The sequence below is a fragment of the Pituophis catenifer genome, unplaced genomic scaffold, assembly GCF_029215685.1.
Source record: "Pituophis catenifer annectens isolate HBS135680 unplaced genomic scaffold, rPitCat1.0.hap2 SCAF_3, whole genome shotgun sequence".
Taxonomy (NCBI): domain Eukaryota; kingdom Metazoa; phylum Chordata; class Lepidosauria; order Squamata; family Colubridae; genus Pituophis; species Pituophis catenifer.
This window is the reverse complement of record NW_027256883.1, coordinates 53,433,948-53,458,862: the sequence shown is the minus strand read 5'-3', so window position 1 is coordinate 53,458,862 and position 24,915 is coordinate 53,433,948. Positions and strand designations below refer to the sequence as shown.

At 35.2% G+C, this 24,915-nt stretch overlaps 1 protein-coding gene across 1 annotated transcript; it reads right to left on the bottom strand.

The window, feature by feature from the left end:
• Positions 1-666: 666 nt before the first annotated feature.
• Positions 667-24,879, bottom strand: RAB31 (RAB31, member RAS oncogene family). Its single transcript, XM_070942376.1, has 7 exons — positions 24,601-24,879; positions 16,601-16,680; positions 13,234-13,315; positions 8,942-9,013; positions 6,501-6,607; positions 1,648-1,757; positions 667-1,022 (listed from the first exon to the last, which is right to left on the bottom strand). The coding sequence occupies exons 1-7, from the start codon at positions 24,637-24,639 to the stop codon at positions 925-927; spliced, it is 588 nt and encodes a 195-aa protein (XP_070798477.1). The 5' UTR covers positions 24,640-24,879; the 3' UTR covers positions 667-924.
• Between the last annotated feature and the right edge of the window lie 36 nt (positions 24,880-24,915).

Sequence of the window (24,915 nt, the reverse complement as noted above, 5' to 3'; positions counted from 1 at the left end):
GTGATGGTTATTGTTGTTTGCATTAGCTTGGTATGGTACTCAATCTATTACAAAAAGGACTCAGATTAAAAAAAGGCTGTCTGTATTGTTTTCAACTTCCTTGGACTCCACCTTGCATCTGTATTGTTACTAAGTAAGAAACAGCCAGATCAACGATATAGATGCAGATAACTGCACTAAAGGTAAAGAACAAGAAAAAATACAAGTATAGAACTGATGTATTCAGACTGTCAGGTTGGTGTTAAATTATTTCAAATTTGAATGAATTCAATAGAAAGTGTATCCTGGTCTTTTTTTGGCCTTTTATGAAATATCTGCTTTCATTTAACATGCAGTATTTAGTATATCCAAAACCTCTGCTTCTAACTTAAAAGTGTTTGTATTTCAATGATTTTGCTTTTCCAATGCAGAAGTAACAGTTTAACATTTACCTGAATTGTTGTCACTAGATTTTTATCTGCACTGGATGCAGAAGTGTAAGTACCTCATTTATACCTTTAAAAATAATTCTAAAAAATCATAGAAGCCAAATCCAGTAAAATAAAATGTTCTTTGTTTGATTAAAATACTGTGTATTATAATTCTGTAAAATTATAAATAACGAGAAACATATTGAAAATACAAAAAAAAAATATTGTTAAAAAAATGTACTTATTGCTTCTTTAGAATAGTCAACGGTTTAAACAGATTATTCCAAATAATCTGAGTCATTGTTTCACTCAGTTTGCTGCTTAAATGAATTGTCTACATAATTCTGCAGAACTCATTGGAAGGACATTTTTCTCCTACTAATCCCATCAATAAAGAATACTGATACTACTGTTTTTAGAGAGTGTACCATGTTGTTGGCTTTCTGAAGTCCGTGGTTCATTAAATAAATAATCTTGTTTTATTTTCAAGTGCATTAAACCAGTTCTGGTTTGTTTAACAGCATCTTCGTGTTGTCTGAGCAGTCTGCTTCCTGAGTTTGATTGTTCCACTGTTGCCATTTTCATGAGTTTCTAAAGGTGTAATCTGCCGGCCTTTAAAAGCAAAAAAACAAAATAAAATACATACAATTGTTAAAACCTTACAACCCTAAACCTTTAAATGCTTAAAAATAGGGTTGTTTCCTTTTAAATCTTTAAACTAAAAAATAAACTTCCAGCTGGTAGTGGATTGAATTTGTGCTCAGGTACTTTGCTTGTTTGGGGACCTATTCCCTCATCTTTTGATTACTCTATTGCTTGTTTTTCTGCTAACTGGTCAGCAGAAAATTTATTTTGTCTTTATTATTTTTAAATCCAGCTTCATTGTTTAAAATGATTGTTCTTCAGTGGTAAATAAATAAGAGATCGATAGGATACCCATCCAATCTCCAAAGTTTCAGGAATTAAGGATATATGCTATAATATTCTTTAAAATATTAATTCCTGAATTTATAACATAAGAAAAATAATTCATTCTGAATTAGTATAAGGTGAAATATTTTGAATAATACCTCTCTAGAAGTATATTTATATGATACTCTGTGAAACAATTATCTCTTTCATTGTTGTCCTTTCATGAGAAATAAACTGGGGCTTTAGCAAAGCTATGACCTAAATAAGAAAACTTTTTAAGTTGTACAAGCTTAAATATGCAAAAACAAATTCTAAGTTTACTTACTGATTGCTTGAAAGAGTTCTTCAATGTTAATTGCGCTTTTGGCACTAGTCTCAACAACAATTGCGCCTATAGATTCTGCATATTCTTTGGCATCTTTCATAGATACCTCCCTAAAATAAAATTTTAGAAGTTTAAATTAAGTAGTTGTGCAACAGAATGTTTGATTCAACTATAATATTCTTCATAATTTGAGCACAGTAAATATTCATTTCTTGTTTCTCATATGAGAAATATAATTACTTCTTGTTCTCCCCAAATCTAAATGATGGAAAGAGGCTGAATGAACAAAATTCTTTTGTTGTACATTGCAATACAACACAAAATCTGTGAGTGTTTTCTGACAGCATTAGGATCTGTCTACTTTTCTTTCTAAAGAAAATTGTGACTGTAACTCCCAGACATTCCAGCTATTGGGCTGACTGGCTGGCTTATTTATTTATTTATTATGCATTTGTTCCATAAGTGGCTCATATCCGAATAACAATAATATTCTTTAAGATGTATTTAAAAAATTCAATGAGAGTTCAGTTAATAATTTAATGAATAATTTAATTTTAAAGAAAAATTCAAACCTATTTATACAGAATACAGAATAACAGAGTTGGAAGGGACCTTGGAGGTCTTCTAGTCCAACCCAGTGCCTAGGCAGGAAACCCTACACCACTTCAGACAAATGGTTATCCAACATCTTCTTAAAAACTTCCAGTGTTGGAGCATTCACAACTTCTGGAGGTAAATTGTTCCACTGATTAATTGTTCTAACTGTCAGGAAATTTCTCCTTAGTTCTAGGTTGCTTCTAACCTTGATTAGTTTCCACCCATTGCTTCTTGTCCTGCCCTCAGATGCTTTGGAGAATAGCTTGACTCACTCTTCTTTGTGGCAGCCCCTTTGTGGCAGATACAATTAATGGATCACTGAATAAAAAGGCTTTTATTTTCAATTATTTTTCTTTGCTCAGTTTTGAAATAACTCAATTCAGGTTTTAACTTTTTATAAATATTTTCCATATGCAGTGTTTTATAGATCTTCGTGTTAAAGAAATCAGATATGCTAATGCATTTTTGCAAAACAGGAATATGTAAAACATTCCTTACAGGAACTTTTCAAAGCCTGCAAATGCTGTTCTAGAATGATCCATATATAAAATCTATCTTGATATCCCCTTAAATAAAATTTAATATTTCATTTTGAGAGATTAAGTATTCCCCATGTTTCACATAAATCATAAAATTGGAAAATTTTAATATTTGATTATGTTTCACACTTTCCTTTTTCTTTTTATTGAGCTCTTTTAAGTTCAACCTACCACGTAGATAAACTATAGATCACATTTTTTCAAATTCCTTTGTATTTTCTACAAGAATACAACTGGTACTTGGTTCAGTAAGCAAACTAGTGAAAAAGTCCTGTATATAATTTTTTTAAAAAATGTTTGGATTTTTATAAATTTAAAATTAATAGCTACCTTAATAAAAATAGTAACTCATTTTATTTGAATCTGAAGCAAAACATTATTTGTCATACTACTGATGTCTCAAGTCTAATATCATTCCATCTAATATTATTCCATTATATTCCCGGATGCATAATTATAATTTTTTTAAAGTTTTAGCTTCATACACTCATTTTGATACTACTTTAAATATCTCCTTTATCAAAATAAACTACAGTAATATTTCCCTTTTGTACTCTCCCACTTAAATTATTTTCTGAACTTTTATCTTTTAAATGCTTTAACTTCTTCCATTATTATGAGAACCAGGATAACGAAAGAAACTATCTACCCTACATGGACCTAACACTAAATCGAAATTGATCTAGGTTAATGTTTATTTTATTGAAGTATTGTGTAACTTATAGTGTGTAGTTTCATGAGTTGCAGAAGGCTGCTTCTGGTTTTGCATTCTCACTTTTGGTTAGAAGTCTTTCCTACTCTTCCTCTTCTTTTTACAACAGGTCTAAATATAGTCAAGCTAATCAAAACTTGAGAAATGGAACCTTTGCCCAAACATCAAAAATAAGATTATTTAAAGTCTTAGAATTCAGTATTATTGTTTTAGGCTTAAATTAACAGACATAATTTTAAAGAACTTAAAGCAATAAAAAATGTTAATGACTAATGAATACACAAAGGGCTTCACCGTGCCTGAACATCTAATGGCAGGAAATCATGTGGTTCCATCAAAGAAAAAACAACCCAGAATTGTAACTATGTGATTTGTTCCCACCATTTGATTAGAGTTTGTAACCAAATAGCATGGCCTGCAATTCTTCAATTTCATAAAGCAAATGTATGAGAACATGCTATAACGTTTTTTATTCCTTTTCATTATTATTTCTAAATGTTTCTCTAAATATATTGACTAAGGTAAAATTTAAGTCAAATCCTGATCAACTATGAAGTAAAAGACTTCATATAGTTATTGTGGTTAAGGTTAATAATAATAGTTATTGTGGTTAAAGTGTGGGACCAGAGCCTGGATAGCTCTGCAGACAAGGCACTGTAATTTAACACCAGCTGTCTGCAATTAAAGTAAGTTTGAATCTTGCCAGGCTCAAGGTTGACTCAGCCTTCCATCCTTTCTAAGGTAGGTAAATTGAGGACCCAGTTTGTGGGGGCAATAAGCTGACTTTGTATAAAATATACAAAAGTATGAAGGCTATTGCTTAACGCACTGTAAACCGCCCTGAGTCTCCGGAGAAGGGCGGCATATAAATCAAATTTTTTTAAAAAAATGTTTCGCCCTCATTCTACTACACAGCTCAACTAGTAACACTGCTCCTTGCTCTTAGTCCAACAGAGGTTTGTTGGTATGAGTATAAAATTAGGGGAAATTCATTTTGCCATTTTGAGCAATAATTCATAAATGAAATAAAATGTATTACCAAATATGGAAATGTTTTATTCCTAAAACCTAGATCTACACAATAAATCCTGATAATATACTGTAATTTACTGGTACGTTTTAACACAAAATATTTTCTGCTTTAATTTTTTGTTGGGTTTATTTAAGAGATTGTCCACCAATTATCCTAAAATTTACTCTTGCTTTTCAAAATGTATGGAAAGCTAAATGTAACTGATTGAAAGGTGGGAACCCTTTCTAGTGGTTATAATGAATTGGATTACTGATTATATTTACCTTCTTACTGTGTTTTGCATTTGAATTTTTAATAGTGGTTTTAGCACGAGTATTTGAGTGTTTTATTTATACAGTATATATATGTTTTCTAATTGTTGTGACCACCCTGAGTCCCATATGCGAATGAATTAAATAATTAATAAGTACCGTAACAGGACTGGTTGTTTTACAGGATATATGTTAATCAACTACTAAAATGTTCTTTTGCAGAAAATAATTAATTTTTAAAAAGTTGATTTCACTGTTTTTTGTATAATCTATCATCAGCCAGAGATTTAAAATGTTCCAGTGAAAGAGATGATTTGTTATTAAAAACAAAAATAGAAGTTTGTTCCAATAGAAAGTTTATACACAATAACAACAAATCTGTCTCAATGATTACATACTTACAGTAAGTTGTTCCCCCAGAAGAAAGTTAACAAATACAAAAAAGAAAAAAAAACATTTGTAGTCATTTATATAATTAAGAATAGAGACCACATCCAGACTAGAGTTTTTGTGTATTGTGACCAAGGCAAACAAACAGGCACATATACAATTTTGCATGGGAGTCTGACAGACAGAATATGCAAGACACCTTCAAGTTCCATGGACAAAATTGGACACTCTGCAAGTAATACTGAAGGTATGTGCAATGTTGGTTCCCCTGCCAGGAGAAAACTCAAGCTATATGTAATGGAGGTGCAAATCTGTGTTTTTATTGGAGGAGTAGTTGAAAGAGCTTGAAGAAAAGCTCAGGTTTGTTTCTTCTCAGCAATGCCGAAGAAAACTGAAGGCCATGAACATGGATTGGAGACAAATAACAGAAACTTAACTGTTGCCCTTTCTAGCAGTGTGAAAGGATGCAGTACATGGGCAACATAAAGCCATTGTTACAGGACTAAGTGACAATATCCAGCAAGACAAAATTCTAATAATATAGAGGTGTGTTTTTCAAGTTTGACAGTGTTAAGATGAATGGACTTCAACTCTTCAGTATTTCCAAGACAGCATGCTGGCTAGGGAATTCTAGCAGTTAAAACTCCACATGTCTTAAAGCTACCAAGTTTGAAAAACATTGGTATAAAGGAAGGCAGGGCACCATAGTAAGGTCATCCCCAAATGTTTTACTAAAGACATCCCAGTTTTGAGGATTGAATTGTGAATAAATAAAACAATTTGGACAAAAAAGTAGACAAGGCTAGAACATGTTTAAACATGTTTAAGATGGAATAGTATACTACTACTGTGTTTCACCAAAAATAAGATCGTCTTATATTTTTTTGAACCCCAAAATAAGCGCTTGGCCTTATTTTCGAGGAGGTCTTATTATTTTGGGACATGTGGAGCATCTTACCTGATTTCCAGCTCTGTCTCCCTAACCCTAATCAGAGGAAATGGCGGGGACCGGCTGCTCAGGCGGTTAAATATTTTTGGGGAGGGCTTATTTTCTTGGGGGGGGGTTATTTTAGCGCATGTGTTCAAAAGCCCAATTGGCCTTATTATTCAGGGAGGGCTTATTTTCAGAGAAACAGGGTACTGTTATTTTGAAACTGCAGACATGCTTATTTCTTAGATTAAATAAATTTCAATAAATAACATATTTGTTATTATTTGCATTGGTTTAATTTTTTTAATTTTAAAAACCATATAAAATGTATTTCTGTATTTGTCATATTGTAGAAAAAGCAATGGAAAACTGAAAAAAGTAAATATATCAGAATATATACCTAATATCAGAAAGGTCACATTTGTTTCCAGCAATAGCCATTACAATGTTTTCAGGAACATGTTCTTTTAATTCTTTTACCCATTTCTTCAGTGTATGAAATGAATCCTAAATTAAATACATAAGTCAAAATGAACTTACTAAATTGAGGCATAATATTTGAAGACAATGTATAATGTATAAAATCCATAATGGTACAAACAATCTAGAATACCAAGCAAAATGAGATATGTTTCTACTGGCTCAAGGTTGACTCAGCCTTCCATCCTTTACCGTTGGTAAAATGAGGACCCAGATTGTTGGGGGCAATATGCTGACTCTGTAAACCGCTTAGAGGGGGGTTGTAAAAGCACTATGAAGCAGTATATGTCTAAGTGCTATCATGCCACAGCCAGCCAACAAAAGTTGTATAGAGATACTCCATGACTCATAACAATATATGTTCATAGAAAAATCTCTAAATCACATGCTTCCTCTCTATATATATTCAGAAAACACATACAAGTATGTGAGAAACAAATAAAGAAAGTGCTTGTGTTTTCAAGACATGCTTATTAATGAAAGACTTGTTCATGGTAAGTAATAATTAACATCTGCAAAAGGAACACCTGGAGCAATATACTATAGCTATATAATCCAGTTTTTAATTAGACAAAACTTTCACAAAAATATTCTAGGAATCAAAAATACATATTCAATTTTTCAGTATTTTGCAAAAGGTAGCAAATTATGGGATATAAATAAAAAGCAATGCTAGTGATAAATAGGAACACACACACACACACATTCTTAGTCTACTCAGCAGAATGAGAAAAATAGACCTCAAATACAATAAGGCTAACTTATCGTATTTTAAAGTAGGCAGTTCAATTTGTATTGCTGTCTATCAAAATCAGAGTTAATTTTAGTTGCAATACTAGATTATAACAGACTTTATCAAAGAATAATAATAAAGTTTCAAATACAGTGCAGAATAAATAACAGAAAAATACAAAAATTTATGATTACAAATACAGTTAAGTATTTATAATAAACATTATGACATTACATTGTGACATAACTCCAGTAAGACTTTTTCTAACAGTATACATTCAAAAATGTGGGTTGTCTGGTCCTCTTAAGTTTGCAATACAATAAAGCAAAATGGCCATGGTAACCAATATAACCAATCACATCCATTAGCAAATCTTTAATACATTCAGTTTCAGAACCTGCAAATGCATCAATATCCAAACCCAGCATTTATTATGTCATAAAACTGACAATGTGGATTGTAATATTTGATATCTTTAACTGCAGGAAGACAGCAACTCTTCTATGAAGCTTACCATTGAAATAGGCAAAAAGCATGGCTTATACAGTTAAATTACTGTGCTGATTAATGACCTCAATGAAGTTAAATATGTTAATAGATGTCATGCTTTAATAGAGCACAGAGGAGAGTAGATAAGTACTGTAAAATTAATCTGTTTTTCCTAAAATGATAATACCATTTAAGCATTTCATATATTGCACCGAAGTAGCTATGTCAGTTATCATACCACTTAAGGAAAAGTCATGGAGGTTTTTTTTTCCTGTGCCTAGCAAGAGAAGAAAAATATGTCTCAGTGTATTTTTTAAATTTGTTTCTTTTCCAGTAATATGAAGGATAAGATTTTGTTAATTTGTTCTAGCTAAACCCTTCTCCTTGTCTATTCTTAAATGAATAGCAAAAGTGCCTTGAGAGAGATGTAGAAGTTTTCTAAGAAAATTAATTGTTGGAATTATTTTCTCAATTCTACATTCACCCAGTGCAAAATGTGTGTACTGCAATTATGCTATGCTACCTCAACATGGCCATGTTGTGTATTTGGTATGTGTTCTTTGGACAGTGAATGAAGTAGGCCAGGAGTCAGCTATGTCGCAGATTTCATACAATTCCGCCAAGCAATTTTTGGGGTAGTTACGGGCATTTGTTGATTTTCAGTAATAGAGAAACTCACAAAGATCAAAGTTCGCAAAGTGAAATTCCAAATTGAGAAGCATGCCTCTAAACCTGCCTGAAATGAATTTGACTATTTTATGACGTGACACAGCAAAGTTCACACTGTATTTATTTGACAGATGGGAAAAAAACATCTGTTTATAGTCCTTGAAGCATTTCATAATATGTCAGCTAAAATTCAGCACAAATGTAAAAAATAGTGTCCCAAAGTATACTTAGTGTCATCTTTAAAACCCCTGAATATCAAAAGATTGCCTACCCCTGTTTAAAAGATTAAAAGAAAATAATGTTATATTTTAATTATCTTGATTTAACAATGTCTAAAAATCTTATGAAAATATGATTTACTAACTTTTACGCTGGATTGCTCACTAAGCCTGCTGAGAGAAAAACACAATGACCAATTATTAAGTTGGATTTTTGAATAAATGTCAATAATGGGATAATAGTAAGCTCACCTGCTTAGTTATGTCATAAACTATAACAACTGCTGCTGATCCACGGTAGTACATAGGTGCCAGTGAATGAAACTATGAAACATAGAGCAAAGAGTTATATCTTGCATTTATGTAAATCAAGTTTAAATTAATATCTCTTCTCTATCTTCCCTCCCAAATTTACTCATCTAACAGCTGTAAATGATTTACATCAAGTAACAAAATGGATTAAAATAAAATCATAGCACCCCAGAATATTTTCTCCTATGCAATGGGGTAGGTCATCCTCATTAATCCCAAATGCTGTGGTTTTCAAGACTCTCCTGAAGCTTCATAAGGAGGTTAACAGAACATAAGGGACAAAGAGTTCCACAGAAGGGGTCTACCACAAAGAAAATGCAACATGTTGATTCCTATAGGTGGCACTCAAGTGATGAGATCTTAACAAGTTTCTCTTCCAGCTTTTGCAGCATAGGCAGATCCAGCCCACAGCAGAAAGTCCTGAAAGTATTTGAACTCAGCCCATTCAGCTTTTTAAAGATGATAACACTGGTAGTCAATTCCTGAAGTAGTAGAATCACATTTGTGGATCTAGATATGCCCACAGCTATTTGGCCTGTGATCTACCCTGGGAAAAAGAGAGAACTCTTCTTACTTTCCCTTCCTTCAAACAAATATTTTCAAGATGAAGAGAGGATGTGTATTCAAACAAAAAGACAGAAAAGGAGTGAAAGAGATAAAGAAGAGCTGCACCTGAATGTGCATCTCTCAAACCAGTACTTTTAAAGTTACCTGTTCCAGCCACATCCAATGGATTACAACCAATATCTCCTAGCCCTAATTTGAGACCCATCATCATTTTTAGGGAGAGTGCAATTCTTGCTAGACTTACTAGAACTTCTAATTTTCTTAACTTAAGGAAGCACAGCTTATTTTTCAAGAGACGTGTGCAACATAGAGACGTGATGGCGAACCTATGGCACGTGTGCAACAGGTGGCATGCGTAGCCATATCAGTGTGCACGCCAGCTCAGCTCTGGCGTGCATGCATGCACCGGCCAGCTGATTTTTGGGCCTTCTGGGCCCACCAGAAGTAGGGAAACAGGCTGTTTCCTGCCTCCGGAGGGCCGGGGGGAGGGGGGAAGGCCCGTTTTTCTTTCTTACCTGACTCCAGATCCTCTCTATTTATCTGGGAAGGGTGAAAACAGCCTTTCCCACTCCCTCGGAGGCACTCCAAGGCCTGAAACGGCCCATTTCCCAACTCCCGGTGGGACTGGAAGTGACTTTTTTTGCTGTCCCCAGCCTCCAGAGACTCCTAGAAAGGCTCCTAGAGACTCCTAGAGAGGCTCTGGAGGCTGGGGACAGCAAAAACGTCACTTCCTGTCCCATGGGAGTTGGGAAATGGGCCATTTCAGGCCTTTGGAGAGCCTCCGAGGGAGTGAGAACGGCTGTTTTCACCCTTCCCAGATAAATAGAGAGGATCTGGAGCCAGGTAAGAAAGAAAAACGGGCCTACCAGGCCATCGCGTGCCAGGAGCAGGGGGGTGGGGTGTTTGCGCGTGCATGTGCAGGGCAGGGCACATAGAATTATCGGTGTGGGCACCCTCCCCCACCCCCCCTCTCCTGACACACGATGGCAAAAAGGTTAGCCATCACTGCCATAGAGCTTGCTAAATAATCAAGGATCCAAGAAAACATCAGAGAAAAACACCTGGCCATTCATATTCTCATTCTCTCTTTCTCTCTCACACACATACTCACAACACACAGAGATACATACTCTGTCAGGCATGGAAGATCAGGTCTACATGTGAAGGTCCAATTAAACTGATTTATTGCTACTCATGACTGTGCACAGAAATCTTCTCAACTAATAGTTAGCACCTGCTTGGAATTAGATAAGGGTCAATGGAATTCAAGGGAGGTTTGATTTAGTTCGGCTGTGTCTATGTAAAAATTCTAGGCTGATTCCTCTTTTAATACCACCTTCAGGTTCTGCCATTCCTACACACACACACACACACACACACACACACACACACACACACACCACACACACACAGAGCGAGAGAGATTTAATCAATTGAAACAAAAAAAATAATGTGAGAACTCATTAAAAACTATCTTTGTTTGACTTTCAGAAAATAGTATACTTCTTCACAATGATTATTCTACTAAGTTCTGACATTCTTTAATGCAACTTAAAAAAAAATCTAAGACCTCTATAAATTTTTTTTTTTTTTGCTTTCTTGGCATAGTATGCTATGTGGAAGAAGAGATAAAATATTTCCTTTTTCCCCCAAGATCAGGAAATTGCATATTTTCAGCAAAATATGACAATTAGATGGAGCAACAATAAGCTACTGGTAGAAATCAGTAATAGCATATTGTGCTCAAGAAACTGTAATGGAAGGCTTAGCAAACAAGATGTCATTAAGTTAACTAAGAACTTTACTTGCCATTGTCAAATAAAATTATATTAGCAAGGGAAAAACGTATCTCAACCATGATACTAAATATGTACAGAGCAATGTACCAACTTGATCATACCATAACAATTTATACATACACATATAAACAAATTAGCATTGTTAAATTAGTTACATAATCCCTCTCTTAAACTAACTTTCAAAACTTTCAGACTACATGGTCAAACTAATAAGCTGAGCAGTTTTGTCAACAGGGCAAATGGGAAGGAATTAAAGGTTTGAATTAATAGCATGATGTTCTACAGTGGAATTATTGAGTTTGTCATCTGCACCTCTATAACTGTCTGGTTTGGTTCTGCAACCCAACAAGACAGACACAGATTTCAGAGGATAATTAGAACTGCAGAAAAAACAATTACTACCAACCTGCCTTTCATTGAGGACCTGTATACTGCACGAGTCAAAAAGAGGGCTGTGAAAATATTTGCAGACCCCTCGCATCCTGGACATAAACTGTTTCAACTCCTAGCCTCAAAACGACGCTATAGAGCAGTGGTCCCCAACCCCCGGTCCGCGGACCGGTGCCGGGCCGTGGAGTACCTGGCACCGGGCCGCGCAGCGGCCGGGGGACATGAACGCTGCAGCGCAAAGGCTCCTGGGCCGTGCGCAAAAGCTCCTGGGCCGTGCGCAAAAGCTCCTGGGCCGTGCGCAAAGGCTCCAGGGAAGAGAGTCCCGCGCAGGTACGCACGTGTGGCCCAAAGCCCCCACCCCTGCGCGCGCTCAGCGGGCCACAGTAAAATTATCAAAGGCTGATTGGTCCGCGGCGATAAAAAGGTTGGGGACCACTGCTATAGAGCACTGCACACCAGAACAACTAGACACAAGAACAGTTTTTTCCCGAATGCCATCACTCTGCTAAACAAATAATTCCCTCAACACTGTCAAACTATTTACTAAATCTGCATTACTATTAATCTTCTCATCATTCCTATCACCCATCTCCTCCCACTTATGACTGTATGACTGTAACCTTGTTGCTGGTATCCTTAAGATTTATATTGACTGTTTCCTAATATGATTTGATTGCTTATTTGTTCCCTATAAATACCATTAAGTGTTGTACCTTATGATTCTTGACATATGTATCTTTTCTTTTATGTACACTAAGAGCGTATGCACCAAGACAAATTCCTTGTGTGTCCAATCACAGTTGGCCAATAAAGAATTCTGTTCTGTTCTGTTCTATGTAGCAAGAGATACAATGCAAGCTGCCCTTTCACACCATAATGAGATGGCTGGCTAATTGCAAGAGGCCAATCATTAGATCCTACTTCAGCCCACCAACAGACAGCCGAAGAGTCTGAACCAGTTTTTAAATAGATGAAAGTACATTGGATTTTAAAGATACCAGTAGAAGGAAATTCAAGTTTGTATGGCAGGTATAACTACTTCACCTCCTTTCCCTTGAGGCCAATTGTAGGAAATAAGAATATCATGTCAGCAATAGGAAGAGAGAAAGACATGGCAAGTAACTCAGATTGGGCCATTAGATGAAACCTAGAAGATCCTGAGAAAGCAGAAATTAGAAGATTCTAGTGGTTCAAATTTTTTATCTTTCCAGAAGCCTGGAACTAGAACCTGGCTGCATATTATTGTGATTCTGAAAGTGTCAATCTGTTGATAATTTAGTGTTCTGTTTGTTTAATCTCTACTATAAAACTGTTTCTGTTGAAACAGAATTTAGATTACTGTGACGTTTAAAACAATATAAACATACCATGCCTTCTTACCTTCAGTATCTATGTTACAGATGCTGGTTCCCTCTGCTTTATTAACAAATACAAAATATGGCATGCAACTTTCTTTAGATAAAGACTCATACTCACCCTCTCCTGACCTGCTGTGTCCCAGATTAGAAATTTATGAAGCTCATTCCCACAAGGGACTGTTTTAGTCATAAAAGAAGCTCTAAAATTTGCAAGAAGAGTTGCACATAAGCAGAGTTTACATTAAATTACTGTGCATGTATTTGCTAATTAAGAAAACAACATTTTCAGGAATCTAATTTTCACAAGGGAGAAAACAAATCATTTCTTCTTAATATTTGAGAAACAGCAAACATTTTACAGATATTACAGGCAATCTAAAAGTTAAATTAAACATAATGATGCATACATGTAGTGCTATTTTTAAATAGGAAAATAAATTACTTTTTTCTAGAAAGAATTCACATTTGTAAAATTTGAGATTCTAGAAGGATTAACGAAGATGAATGACATAGTAGCCACTTAAACTACACTATCCTATCTTGTTAAAATGTGATGAGTTGCAAAATGAAATTGTTCTTTTAAGGCAATAGCAATAACACTTAGACTTATATACCACTTCATAGTGCTTTTACAGCCCTCTCTAAGAAGTTTACAGAGTCAGCATATTGCTCCCAACAATCTGGGTCCTCATTTTACCGACCTCAGAAGGATGGCTTGAGCCAGTGATATTTGAACTGCCGAACTGCAGCTAGCAGTCAGCTGAAGTAGCCTGCAGTGCTGCACTCTAACCACTGCGCCACCTCAGCTCTTGCGGTCCTTGACCACAAGCAGATACATACCTATGAAATTTCAGCTGATCAGTCCTAAATATTATAATTTGATTTTAAAGAACATTCAGGTAGATGAGAGATTAAGTAAAACAGGAATCTTTATTCTAAGCTATATTTAATTCTAAATAAAAAAGAAAATAGTTTTTTTCCTGCATGCTAATGTTTGTTAATATTTCCTGCATAAATCATTACCATCGTCTGGATAATTATTTCCCACTTTCTCAATTAATTATACAAAATAATAAATGAGTTACTAAGGCCCAAATCAACAATTTACTATTCAGTAGTTGAATGTTGATTTTAAAACTGGAAGGAATTAGAAAAATATAAGAATTTATGAATGTTTTATGGCTGAAAGAAAATAAAAATGTTATCTAAGAAACCTGAACATCTTTCATTCCCCCAGACATAACTGGAATGTGAGACCTTAATGGTATTTCAGAAGAAGCTTGGGGATTTTCAGAAGGATCAGTTTCAAGACCTTAATATCTACCTGGTATGGTATGACAAAGAAAAGTGATGTACCAGGAAAGGCAAGGTCAAAGAATAGACATGCAGAGATTCCAAGAATGCTATTTTGTTGTAGGGTGTATTAACAGAATCCTGAAAGCATATCCAAAACCTTCACTGTGCCTTTTAACAATAAAGTCAAGATGAGACTGTTCTGAATCTGTTTCTCATGCTTTCTACTTTTCCAGAGCTGAGCAACCCGTTTATTCCTTCTTCTTAGTGCTGGAGCTAAATTCTTCCACAGCCCTCACCATAGGAAACTATTGCTGAACCTATAATTCTGGATAATTTTCATTCAACCTCCCTTTTTGGGGGGGGGGGGATTGCTGAGAAAGTGGTCCAGCTGAAGCTTTAAAAAATGATTATCTATTTCAGTCAGGGTACAGGCAGTATGATCATTGATATGGGGGTGAATGACCATTCTAGTTCTCTTTAATTTTCAAGTACCATTGAACATGATATATTTCTGGACCAGCTACTTTCCCTTGGGTGCTTCCAATCAGTAATTGGGGCAGAGGTCAAACCCAACGCTTCTATTTGTGGATACCTAAGATTCAATGTTCTTATCACTCCTGTTAAACATTGAAGTGGTAACTAAAGCATCATTAGGCAGATATCATTAGTAGGTTGATGATACTCAAATTAATATTTCAACTCCTGGTTGACCAGGTGATGCTGTTGAGTCTTGTCACAAAATCTGGAGGCTGCTAAGGTCTGGATGGGAAGGAACTGGCTTAACTCAACCCTGACAAATACAAGTAACTATAGCTTCATGATTTTTCCAGTACCAGATATTTCTATCTTTAGTTTTGAGTAAAGTTGTACTTTCCCTACAAAAGTGGTTTGTGATTTGGGAGTCCTTCTGAACTTACATATCCTGCTCAAAAGAATAGATAGTGCCTGTGGCTAGGTAGTTGTTTGTACATATTGTCCTAATGTGCCGAGTGCCCATTTCCTTTCACTGGTAATTTCTTATCACAGTCATTAATGCCTTAGTCACTTGTGCATGGACTATTAAAATATGTCATGTATGGGAGTGCCCTTGAAGCCCACTTAGAAGCTATAGTTGGTCCAGAATTCAATGACATAAACCGTCATAGCCCTGCCTCAAAACACTGATGTAACATCTCTGCTATGTGAGCAGCACTGATTACCAATGAATTTCTGGATGCAATCCAAGGTGCTGATTATCTGTACAGTTCTTCATGGCACAGGGCCTCTCTTTCATTGTTTTTGCTCCTGCAATACTAAAAACAAGTTCTTTGAACTCAACATTTACTCTAAGCTCTGGTACATGCATTTGATGTAGTGTATATTTGTTCCTTTCCCATTATTTGTTTCAGGGACAGTGGTTGCTTTTGACAATTGCCTAGATTCACTGTTGAGCCGGCCAGCCTTAGAAATGTGAAGTATAAATAAATAAATTTTAAATGAAAAGCACTTTTCAAAAACTATGGGTTTAAATCAGAGTAGTCAATGATTTATAGAAAAAAATCTACTATACATCCAAACCTTCTGGAGAGCCATAAGAAGTCAGCTTCTGGCATAAAGAGCCAGTTCGATGTAGCGGTTAAGACACCAGGTTAGAAACTAGGAAACTGTAAATTCTAATCCTGCTTTAGGCATGAAAGGCATCTGGGTGACTTTCAGCCCAACTCACATTACAGGGTTGTTGTTGTGGAGGAAATAGGATAAGGAAGGAATATTAGGTATAGTCACCACTTTGAGGTATTTATAAAAAATAAAGGCAGGATAAAAATATCTAAGAAATAAGTGTAATTGTAATAGGCAAGATCAACCCTTCTGCCCACTTTTCAGAATTTTAAGACTGGGAATGGGAATAGAATATTCCTCTCATCTCTACCCTTAAAAATATATAATCCCCTACCCCAAAATAGGCCTAAATGGTTTGGGTAGTGTTGTGGAAGTTGTGGGAGCTCAACAAAAAATTGCAGAAAAAATCAAGTAGTTTGCAGTTGGCATTAATTGCAGAAGGTGGTAACATGTCCACTCAATTTTCCATGTTAAAATAGGGATGGAACCCATAATACAAATACAGCTATCTTGAATAATGAACTTTCCCTACTTTAAATTACGAAGGAATTCATCAGTGTTTATTTAACTTAACTGTACACGGTACTTACCCAATAGTAACGCTAATATTGTGGTCAAAATGATCCTGAACAAAGCGACAAACTATACTTGATTTGCCAACTCCAGTATCCTAAAATTTAAGAAAGGAAGAATCAGCCCAATATTGTCCTGAACGCCCATCTGTTTTAAATGAAGAAACCCTTAGGTTTAGGGCAGGGATCCCCAACCTCCAGTCTGTGGACCAGTACCGGGCCACAACTTGCCAGAAACTGGGCCACACAAACAAGCAAACCCTTATCCATGGGAGGCAGACAGCACACAAAACCATGCCCTCTCTGGTTCATGGAAAAATCTCTCTCCATTGAACCAGTCCCTGGTGCCCAAAAAGTTGGGGGCTACTGGTTTAGAGTATATTTACTTAAGAGGCTGTACTGTACTTTGTAAGAAAATGGCTGAAGGATATCAGAATATAGAAATGCTGCACCATTAGCTTCTCCAATAATAGAGGAACTCCCAAAACAGTAGTTGAAATTTTCATTAGGCCCGAAATAGGTGTGATGGGAAAAGTTAGAGAAGCACAACTTTCAATCTCAGAAAATAATACACCAGACTAGCATTTGACAGAGATCAGAGAAGGTATAAGAAACAAACTAACAAAAAAGAAACACTTCATCTGAAAGTCCTTGCCTGAATATAGGAAGCCAACAGATTCTGTTCTATTACAATATTCCCCTATTAGCATTATTGTTCTTCCCATTAATTCTGAATAACTACCTTCTCTGCAAACTAGCTTCAAACCTGTGTTAGAATACTGACTTTTGCAGAGATTATTACTGTATATTCCAAGGCTTAAGTAGTTGTATATTTAAATATATTTAAGAGAGCCAATTTGATGTAGTGTTTAAGGCACATTAGAAACTAAAAAAACATAAGTTCTAGTCTTGCCCTCGGCAGAAAAACCAATTGGTTACCTTGAGCCAGTCAATCTCTCTCAGCCCTAGGAAGAAAGTAATGGCAAATCACTTACAAAAATATTTCCAAGAAAACTGCAGGGGCTAGTCCAGGCTGTTGCCAGGAATCAAGATTGTTTCAAAAGTACACATGTACACACAGACAACTAATTTAACAGGTTCTAAACAATAATTCTGGCAAAATATTACTAAATTCACTTATTCTATTGATATCTTATAAGCTGTTGAAATGATCTGTACATAATTTATTTTAAGATCTTTGTGATCCATACCAATGCTTCCTGCATAGTCCATTCATGTATTTCGTTAATTGGAAGTACTGTAGATGTACTTGTCTGACTCTAGGCAAATCTTTAAAAAGTTTGGCAGATAGGCTGGATAAAATTCAAAAGGTCTGTGTGGAATAGGCAAGAGTCGATTTTATTCCTTCGCTAATAATCTATTCAATTCCTTAAAATTAAAGCCAACGATGTTACCTGGAACCATGGCTTTATGCTCATTTCTAAAGTAAAATACTCACTCTGTGGCATATGGATCAATCTATGTTTTTGCATGTTCCTTTCTTGTTGCTATTATTCACTTTTCAAACATAGGGTAGACAACATTTTATTTAGATGGGACAAAATGATGTAACAAAATCAAAATTCAGAAATGTTCATTAAAGTTTTGCAAGTTCACCTTTTCTCTTTCTGTAATCAACAATTTGTTTCATTAGATAAAATTAGTCTTGCTTCAGAATTTGGTAACAAGTAAAATGGCTAATACAGTGGTGAAATCCAAATTTTTTTACTACCGGTTCTGTGAGTGTGGCTTGGTGGGAATGGCAGGGGAAGGATATTGCAAAATCTCCATTCCCACCCCACTCTCGGGCCAGCCAGAGGTGATATTTGCCAGTTCTCTGAACTGCTCAAAATTTCCACTACCGGTTCTCCAGAACCTGTCAGAACCTGCTGGATTTCACCCCTGGGCTAATATATTTATCCTAAAAGAAATTACTTATACATAGGTATCAAGGATATAAAATATTTATTTTATATTTATTGTTTATATTATATTATTTTATATTTATTTTATATTTATAAAATATTTATTTCCAGTTAAACATATTACGAATATTTTATGTGTAATTCAAACTGAAATGTAGTAAATACCACTTACACATTCTGTGCATAATTGTCAATATGGAACCTCTCTGCACCCAAGTAGTCACTTATCTTGCTACGAGAAAGCTTTAAACAAGAGAACTGCCTTTCTCCTACAGTGTCTGCCTGTTCTGCTTGTGTTGGGTCCCCTCAGTTAAACAATGCCATCAAGCAGAACCCAGGAAGAAAGCAGTCTTGATTCCTTCAGCTGCTCAAATATGTGACATGCATGGACATATGTATGTAAAGTGCTAAGAAAACATGTTATGTATGTAAAATGGTAAAGAAGAACCAATAAATAAATGAGGAATTACATTTCTTCTTATTGCCATTCCAAAAAAGCATATTATTGGATATAGCAATTCTACATTTTTTTCTATGCCTTTAACCACATTTCCAAGTTCCAAGTGCTCCTTACAGAAAATGTCTGAACACAGTTGTCAATAACTGCAACTTGCAAACTAACTATATTTTTGTTGCATTCAAGGACAATTCTAGAATAGCTACTGGAAATAAAACTTAAATGAGTGCTATTCATGATCTTTCTCTAAAAATGTAGAAAATCCTTACTGAAGGTTATCTTGGGGATAAAGGGAAGAGGACAAATGGTTTAAAATTACAGTTTTGCAGAGGTGGGGAACTATGGCCCCTTTATGACTTGTAAACTTCAACTCCCAGAATTCCAATTTTGGGAGTTGAAGTCCACAAGTCATAAAAGGGTCATAGTTCCCCACCTCTGCTTTATAGGATAAATTTTCAGGATATTTTAAATTGAAATATTTTCTTATTGCATCCTATGCATTAATTTCCTAATGATTTCAGTTAGTATATTCATCTACAAAATCTACAGAATTTACAAAAGTATTTGGATTATATTATTTGATGCAAGGAAAAGTATATTTAAACTATTTTATGCAGTTGGAACAGTACATTCAAAGAAACAAAAGCTCTGTGTAGAGAAAGATATTTTTATTATAATATTTGAAACAATCTTGAGCAATAGGCAATAAAGCAGTAAAGTATCATAAAACTGCCAAACTGAAAATTTTCTGCACAAAATGTTCTAGTCATCTCTGCCATTATCTGAGCAAAAACTCTTCAATAAATATTCTGCAAATCAGTCTATTTCCACTTGAACTTCTGATGTCTGATCAACTTATTAAATGGTTTGACGTTCAAGAGTTTTCCATGTTTTTCTTTGGAACCATGAGCATCAAAAACAAGCCAGTAAACTTTTTTTTACTAAGGTACTCCTATTGTTGTTCAAACAATAAGCAACTGATGGATTTCCACTGATGTCCTTCTGATTTCTTGGATGTATAGGAAGTCCTCGCTTAACCCTTCAAAGTTTTGTCAGACTTAAAAAAACTACTTATGACCTATTCTTGAAGTCATGAGTGCTGCATACCCCTGTGGATCATCTGATTGCATTTTGGGCACTAGGCAACTGGGTTGCATTTATGATCAGTTGCGTCCATTGGTTATGCTGGATTCATTTAACCACCATGGGATTTGTTTAGTGATTGTGTTGTGCTTTATGATCCTGGCAAAAATGGTCAACTTATGACCAAAAGAGGTGGGGGGAGAGTTAATGTTTTTACTATTTATATATTGTTTTTTTAAAATTTTTGTAAGCCACCCAAAGTCACTGAAAGTGAATGAGTGGCCATATAAATTCTCATAAATAAATAATCACAGTTGCAGTAAAAATAGTTTGGCCAGTAAAAACATTTATTTATATAGCATTAGCTGTAAAATTATATACTTTATTGCTTTATTACTAGGAGCCCTCAACAACTCAGTTCTAACAGCTGTTCCTAAAAACTTGGTCTGGTTTAGAAAGATGTTAATACTTCTATTAAAAGTGACTACCTTCATGAAATGTAACATCAGTATACCATGATTAAAGTGTGCTTTCCTAGACTAAATTTTATTTAAATTTTAAAAAATGTGTACCCAGTAATTACTACTCCAAGCAAAAGTTTGTATTCTGAAGAATTGTATAAGCTTAAGTATCCTGTCTTTTCTCAGTGTTAAAAAATACTTGTACATCTAACTTTACTATTACGGTGTAAAGTTTTTTCTAAGATATTAGCCTTTCAAAATACTAAAATCATAATCCTATGCAGATTAATATGTAATATGTTCAGTAAAATTTAGGAAGATATTAATTTAATGAATTTCATTTCGCTTAAGGAAGATCAAAACAGGCTGTTTCTAAATAAAAGTACAGAACAAACTATCCTTGGTTTTTTTTTTATGAAACACCATTTTTACAGGAAAAAATTTTGGATTTACATTCAGAAAATAATGTTCAGCACTCCATTCAGGGTGGATTTGATTTAAATCAAGTTGATTTAAATCATAATTTTTAAAGAGCAACTGTCATCTGTCCCGCAGCAACTCCTCCTCTGACCTGCTGTTGACTCACCAACAGTCCCAATATTGCAGAATATACAGCTTCATGCTACGTAACTAAGCTCTATTTCATGCTGAATAAACTAAATTATTAATATATCTTAAATAATAAACTATCTTTAGATAGATTTTTACTCCAAAAACATTTTATTAAAATAAAATTGAGAAAAATAAAAAAAATCCGATTTAAATAAAAAATCCAATTTTTTTTAAAAAAATCAATTTTTATCCACCCTGATTTCATTAGTATTTTTTTTAAAGATAATATTTTACACATACACACACCTTAGTATTTAAATAGAATTTATGGGGAATTATGGGGAACTCTTTTCCTCTAAATACTGTTAGGTATCTGGTTTAAATAACCAATACAAAAAAAGTTATGTGGAATGAAAATTCATCACAAGTTAATGAAGCTGGGTACAGATTTTCCATTAGTCTGGAGAAATGAGGCAGATCACCATCCCAAGCAAATGCATATTTGAATGTTTGTTGATTAAAGAGGGAAAAGTGCTGCTACTTTTCTCTACAACTATGTCACACATTCTGTTGTATCAGTTGTGTAGAAATGCCATTATACCCAAAATCTAGTAAAAGGAGAAAAGCTATAAACAGTCAGATTAACATCAATACCTAGGAAGTTTCCAGATTATAAAGCATATTACCTATAAGCATCTTGAGGACAATAAAGTGATTACAAGAACTCAACACTGATTTATCTATTGTAGAACAATTTTTGACAGGCAAACCTTGTCTCATGTTCTTTGATCAAGCAACTTCCTTAACAAATTGTGGAAATTCTTTTCTTATACCTTGATTCCAGAAAAAAAATCTGACAAAGTACAGAAAGATACTGAGATAAGCAATTATTGAGTTCAATCCATTAAAAATTTAATGCTACATACTTGGCTTAAAAACTGAACTGAAAAAACACTCATCAATAATTTCTTATCAGATTGGAAGAAGGCATTGAGTGGAGTGCTATAAAGTCAAATCCTAAACTCTCCTTTAACTTTTAAATAAATTACTTGAATGAAGAGGTGGGGGATGTGTTTATTAAATTTGCATCTGACACAAAGTATGTAAGATAGTAAATAATGTAATTAACAAATAAAATGAAAACATTGTTGATAGAAAATAGGCAGAACATAACAATGAAATTTAACAGAAACAAATGTTACAGGAATCAAAATGTTGGGTATAGATCAGGAAAATTATTTTGAAAGACATCTTAGAAATTGATTATAAATTAAGCATGAAGGACTAAAAAACTAGCATCAAGGACTGAAAACTAGTTCCATGAAGAGAGATTGAAAGTCTTGGGCTTATATAGCCTTGAGATGTTAAGTCACAGATAGGTAACAAACCCAAGAAGCAAGACCCAAGCAGGTATAAAAAATATAAACTTGGAAACAATAAAAGTCCCAAGTAGCAGGTCAATTAAAACACTTCCTTTTATAGCCCCCATATCTTGTCTGCCTGTCTCATACCAAAGTGATTTCTTTATCTGCTTCTCACAGCCTGGCATACAGTAATACTTATTCATCTAAAGGAATTTTGCATAGACAGTAGCCAAGATCTATTTTCTATCATTGCAGATAGTGCATTCTTGACGTTAAATGCAGAGCAATAGTGACTCCAATTATTCAGAGAACTAGCAAGGTTCTTCTTCCCTGAATGTAGACAAATAGAGGCAAGAAAGGCATGTTTTCATTTTGATTCCTACCCAGAAATGGGAATAGGATTCCCTAGTCAAAATTCCAATTCCAAGTATATGAATCTATGCCTACAAAAAATGAGTGGTAATCCTGATACGTACATGTAGCAGATGCCTCAATACAGTATATAAATATAAATGCCTCCACATCAATAGGCTAGTGAGTGCTTTAGCAGGCTACCCATCTCATCTAGTCCCCACTCTGTCTTCAACAGTAATTTTATAGTGATTTGCTGGGGTGCCTGTCATGAAAGGCTGGGCCACTTGACCTTGTTTTGTTTTACAGATTCAATAGTGGAAGTATGAAATGTAATATATTTATTTGTATTTGAAAAAAACAAGACCATCAAAGAGAAAACAACTGGTATTTATTTTCCTGGATTATGTGGGAAGGGAGAAGAAATAGGAGAATCCACAAAGCAGAAGTTAACTTCAGTCTGAACAGAACATCTGGCTGTATGATAAGGGTACTCTAGAGAAGCATTTATACAGCAGTTGCTGCAACATTTTAAAACTGAATGCAATCTTAAGAAAATGGTTTAAGGAGTTGCAAACAGTATAACATTTTTGCAAACTTAAGGGCACCTTTTTTGCTGTAAATATGAAGTGCAGTTTATTCATAATAAATAGCTGTACTGTTTTTTCTTAATAATGGGAGCTAAATCGAGGCAGTGTAAACTAAACTATTAAATCACCATGACTGTACAAAATAGAGGAGGAAAAGAAAGGAAGAATTCCCTGACACTGGTCTATGTGGGTTTGCAAATTATCAGCTGGGAGGAATTCACCATAACACTGCAGAGATTTATTCTAAAAAGAGGATATGGTTAGCCACAGAATGAAACAGTTTTTGCTGAGTTGCATCTCATGGTGAACTGCTTTTTGCACTGATGCAATTTCTGTCCACTTACAGCCAAAATCAGTTAAAGTGTGTAGCAATCTCTTCTGAGCTCAAAATGTTATCTGCTAAATACAAACCAGAAAAACACAGTATTTAGGACAAACACAACATACTTAACTTGTAGAAGAGAGTGAAGGAAAGGAGAACGAGATTTCTATATTTTAATAGTTAAAAATAATACTTTTCAAGGGACATTTCCCAACAAGATAACACGCTAACCATTTGTACAAAAATTGCATCTATCTGTGAATCTGATCATAATGCAGGTGTGAGAGTGTAGTTACCCTACTCTTAATAATTGGTTTAAAGAGTTAAAAGAAAAAATTATTCCATATGATCAGCTTGCCACATGAATTTCAGTTTCTGCAAGTTTTTATTTAATTTGCTATAAAGCAGCATTCAACATTGCCTGCCCACCGCATCGTTAAGGATTCAACGGGGTTCCATCATCTCTACCGGAATCAAAACATGTCTCCCAGGAGAATAGTTGTAAACGTTTTCCATCAGGTAAAAGGAAAACAGACAAAGTAGAATGTAACTGGAACAAATCTCGGACAAGGAGGAGGAGGAAAGTATGCCTGCTTAATCCTTATTTAGTCTAACTGCCTGAGCTGCCAAAATTCCCAGCAAGCAAATCGAAAAAGTAAAGTGAGCGTAAAGCCAGTCCGTATCCGAACTAGAATGTGCCAAAAGGAAGACAAAAGAAAGCTGTTCTATAAATCGCAGGCTTGACAAGCTGCTTTGCAGCGCCCGTCCTTCCTCCGCTCGGCTTGCGCTCTGTCGGTCGTTTGTGCGGGACGGTGTTTGCTTAAAATCTTCACTTGCTACCCAGAATTCAGCGTCTCCTTCCCAGATCCCCCTCCCCCCACTCGTATTTCTCTTTCTTTCGGTTGCTACTCACTCCAAGCAGACAGACTTTCAGCTCTCGTATCGCCATCATCTGTTTGGAGCGAGGCGGCTTCGCACCCTTGAGAGGAGCGAATCCTCCGGTCTCTCTCGCTTGTTACCTAGTTCCAAAACCGGGCAAAAGCAGCAGCAGTTCCAGCTACTACTCAGCAGCCCCAGCCCTGTGTCGCTAGCGGTCACATGAGCTCAACCCCGGCTTCGGCTCCTCCTCGCTTTCTTTTGCCGCTTTCCTCACCCAAATCCAAGGCTTACAAAATAGCTGCGCTTCAGCGTATTTCGGAAGACGCAGTTGCCATTCTTGGATCGGCGC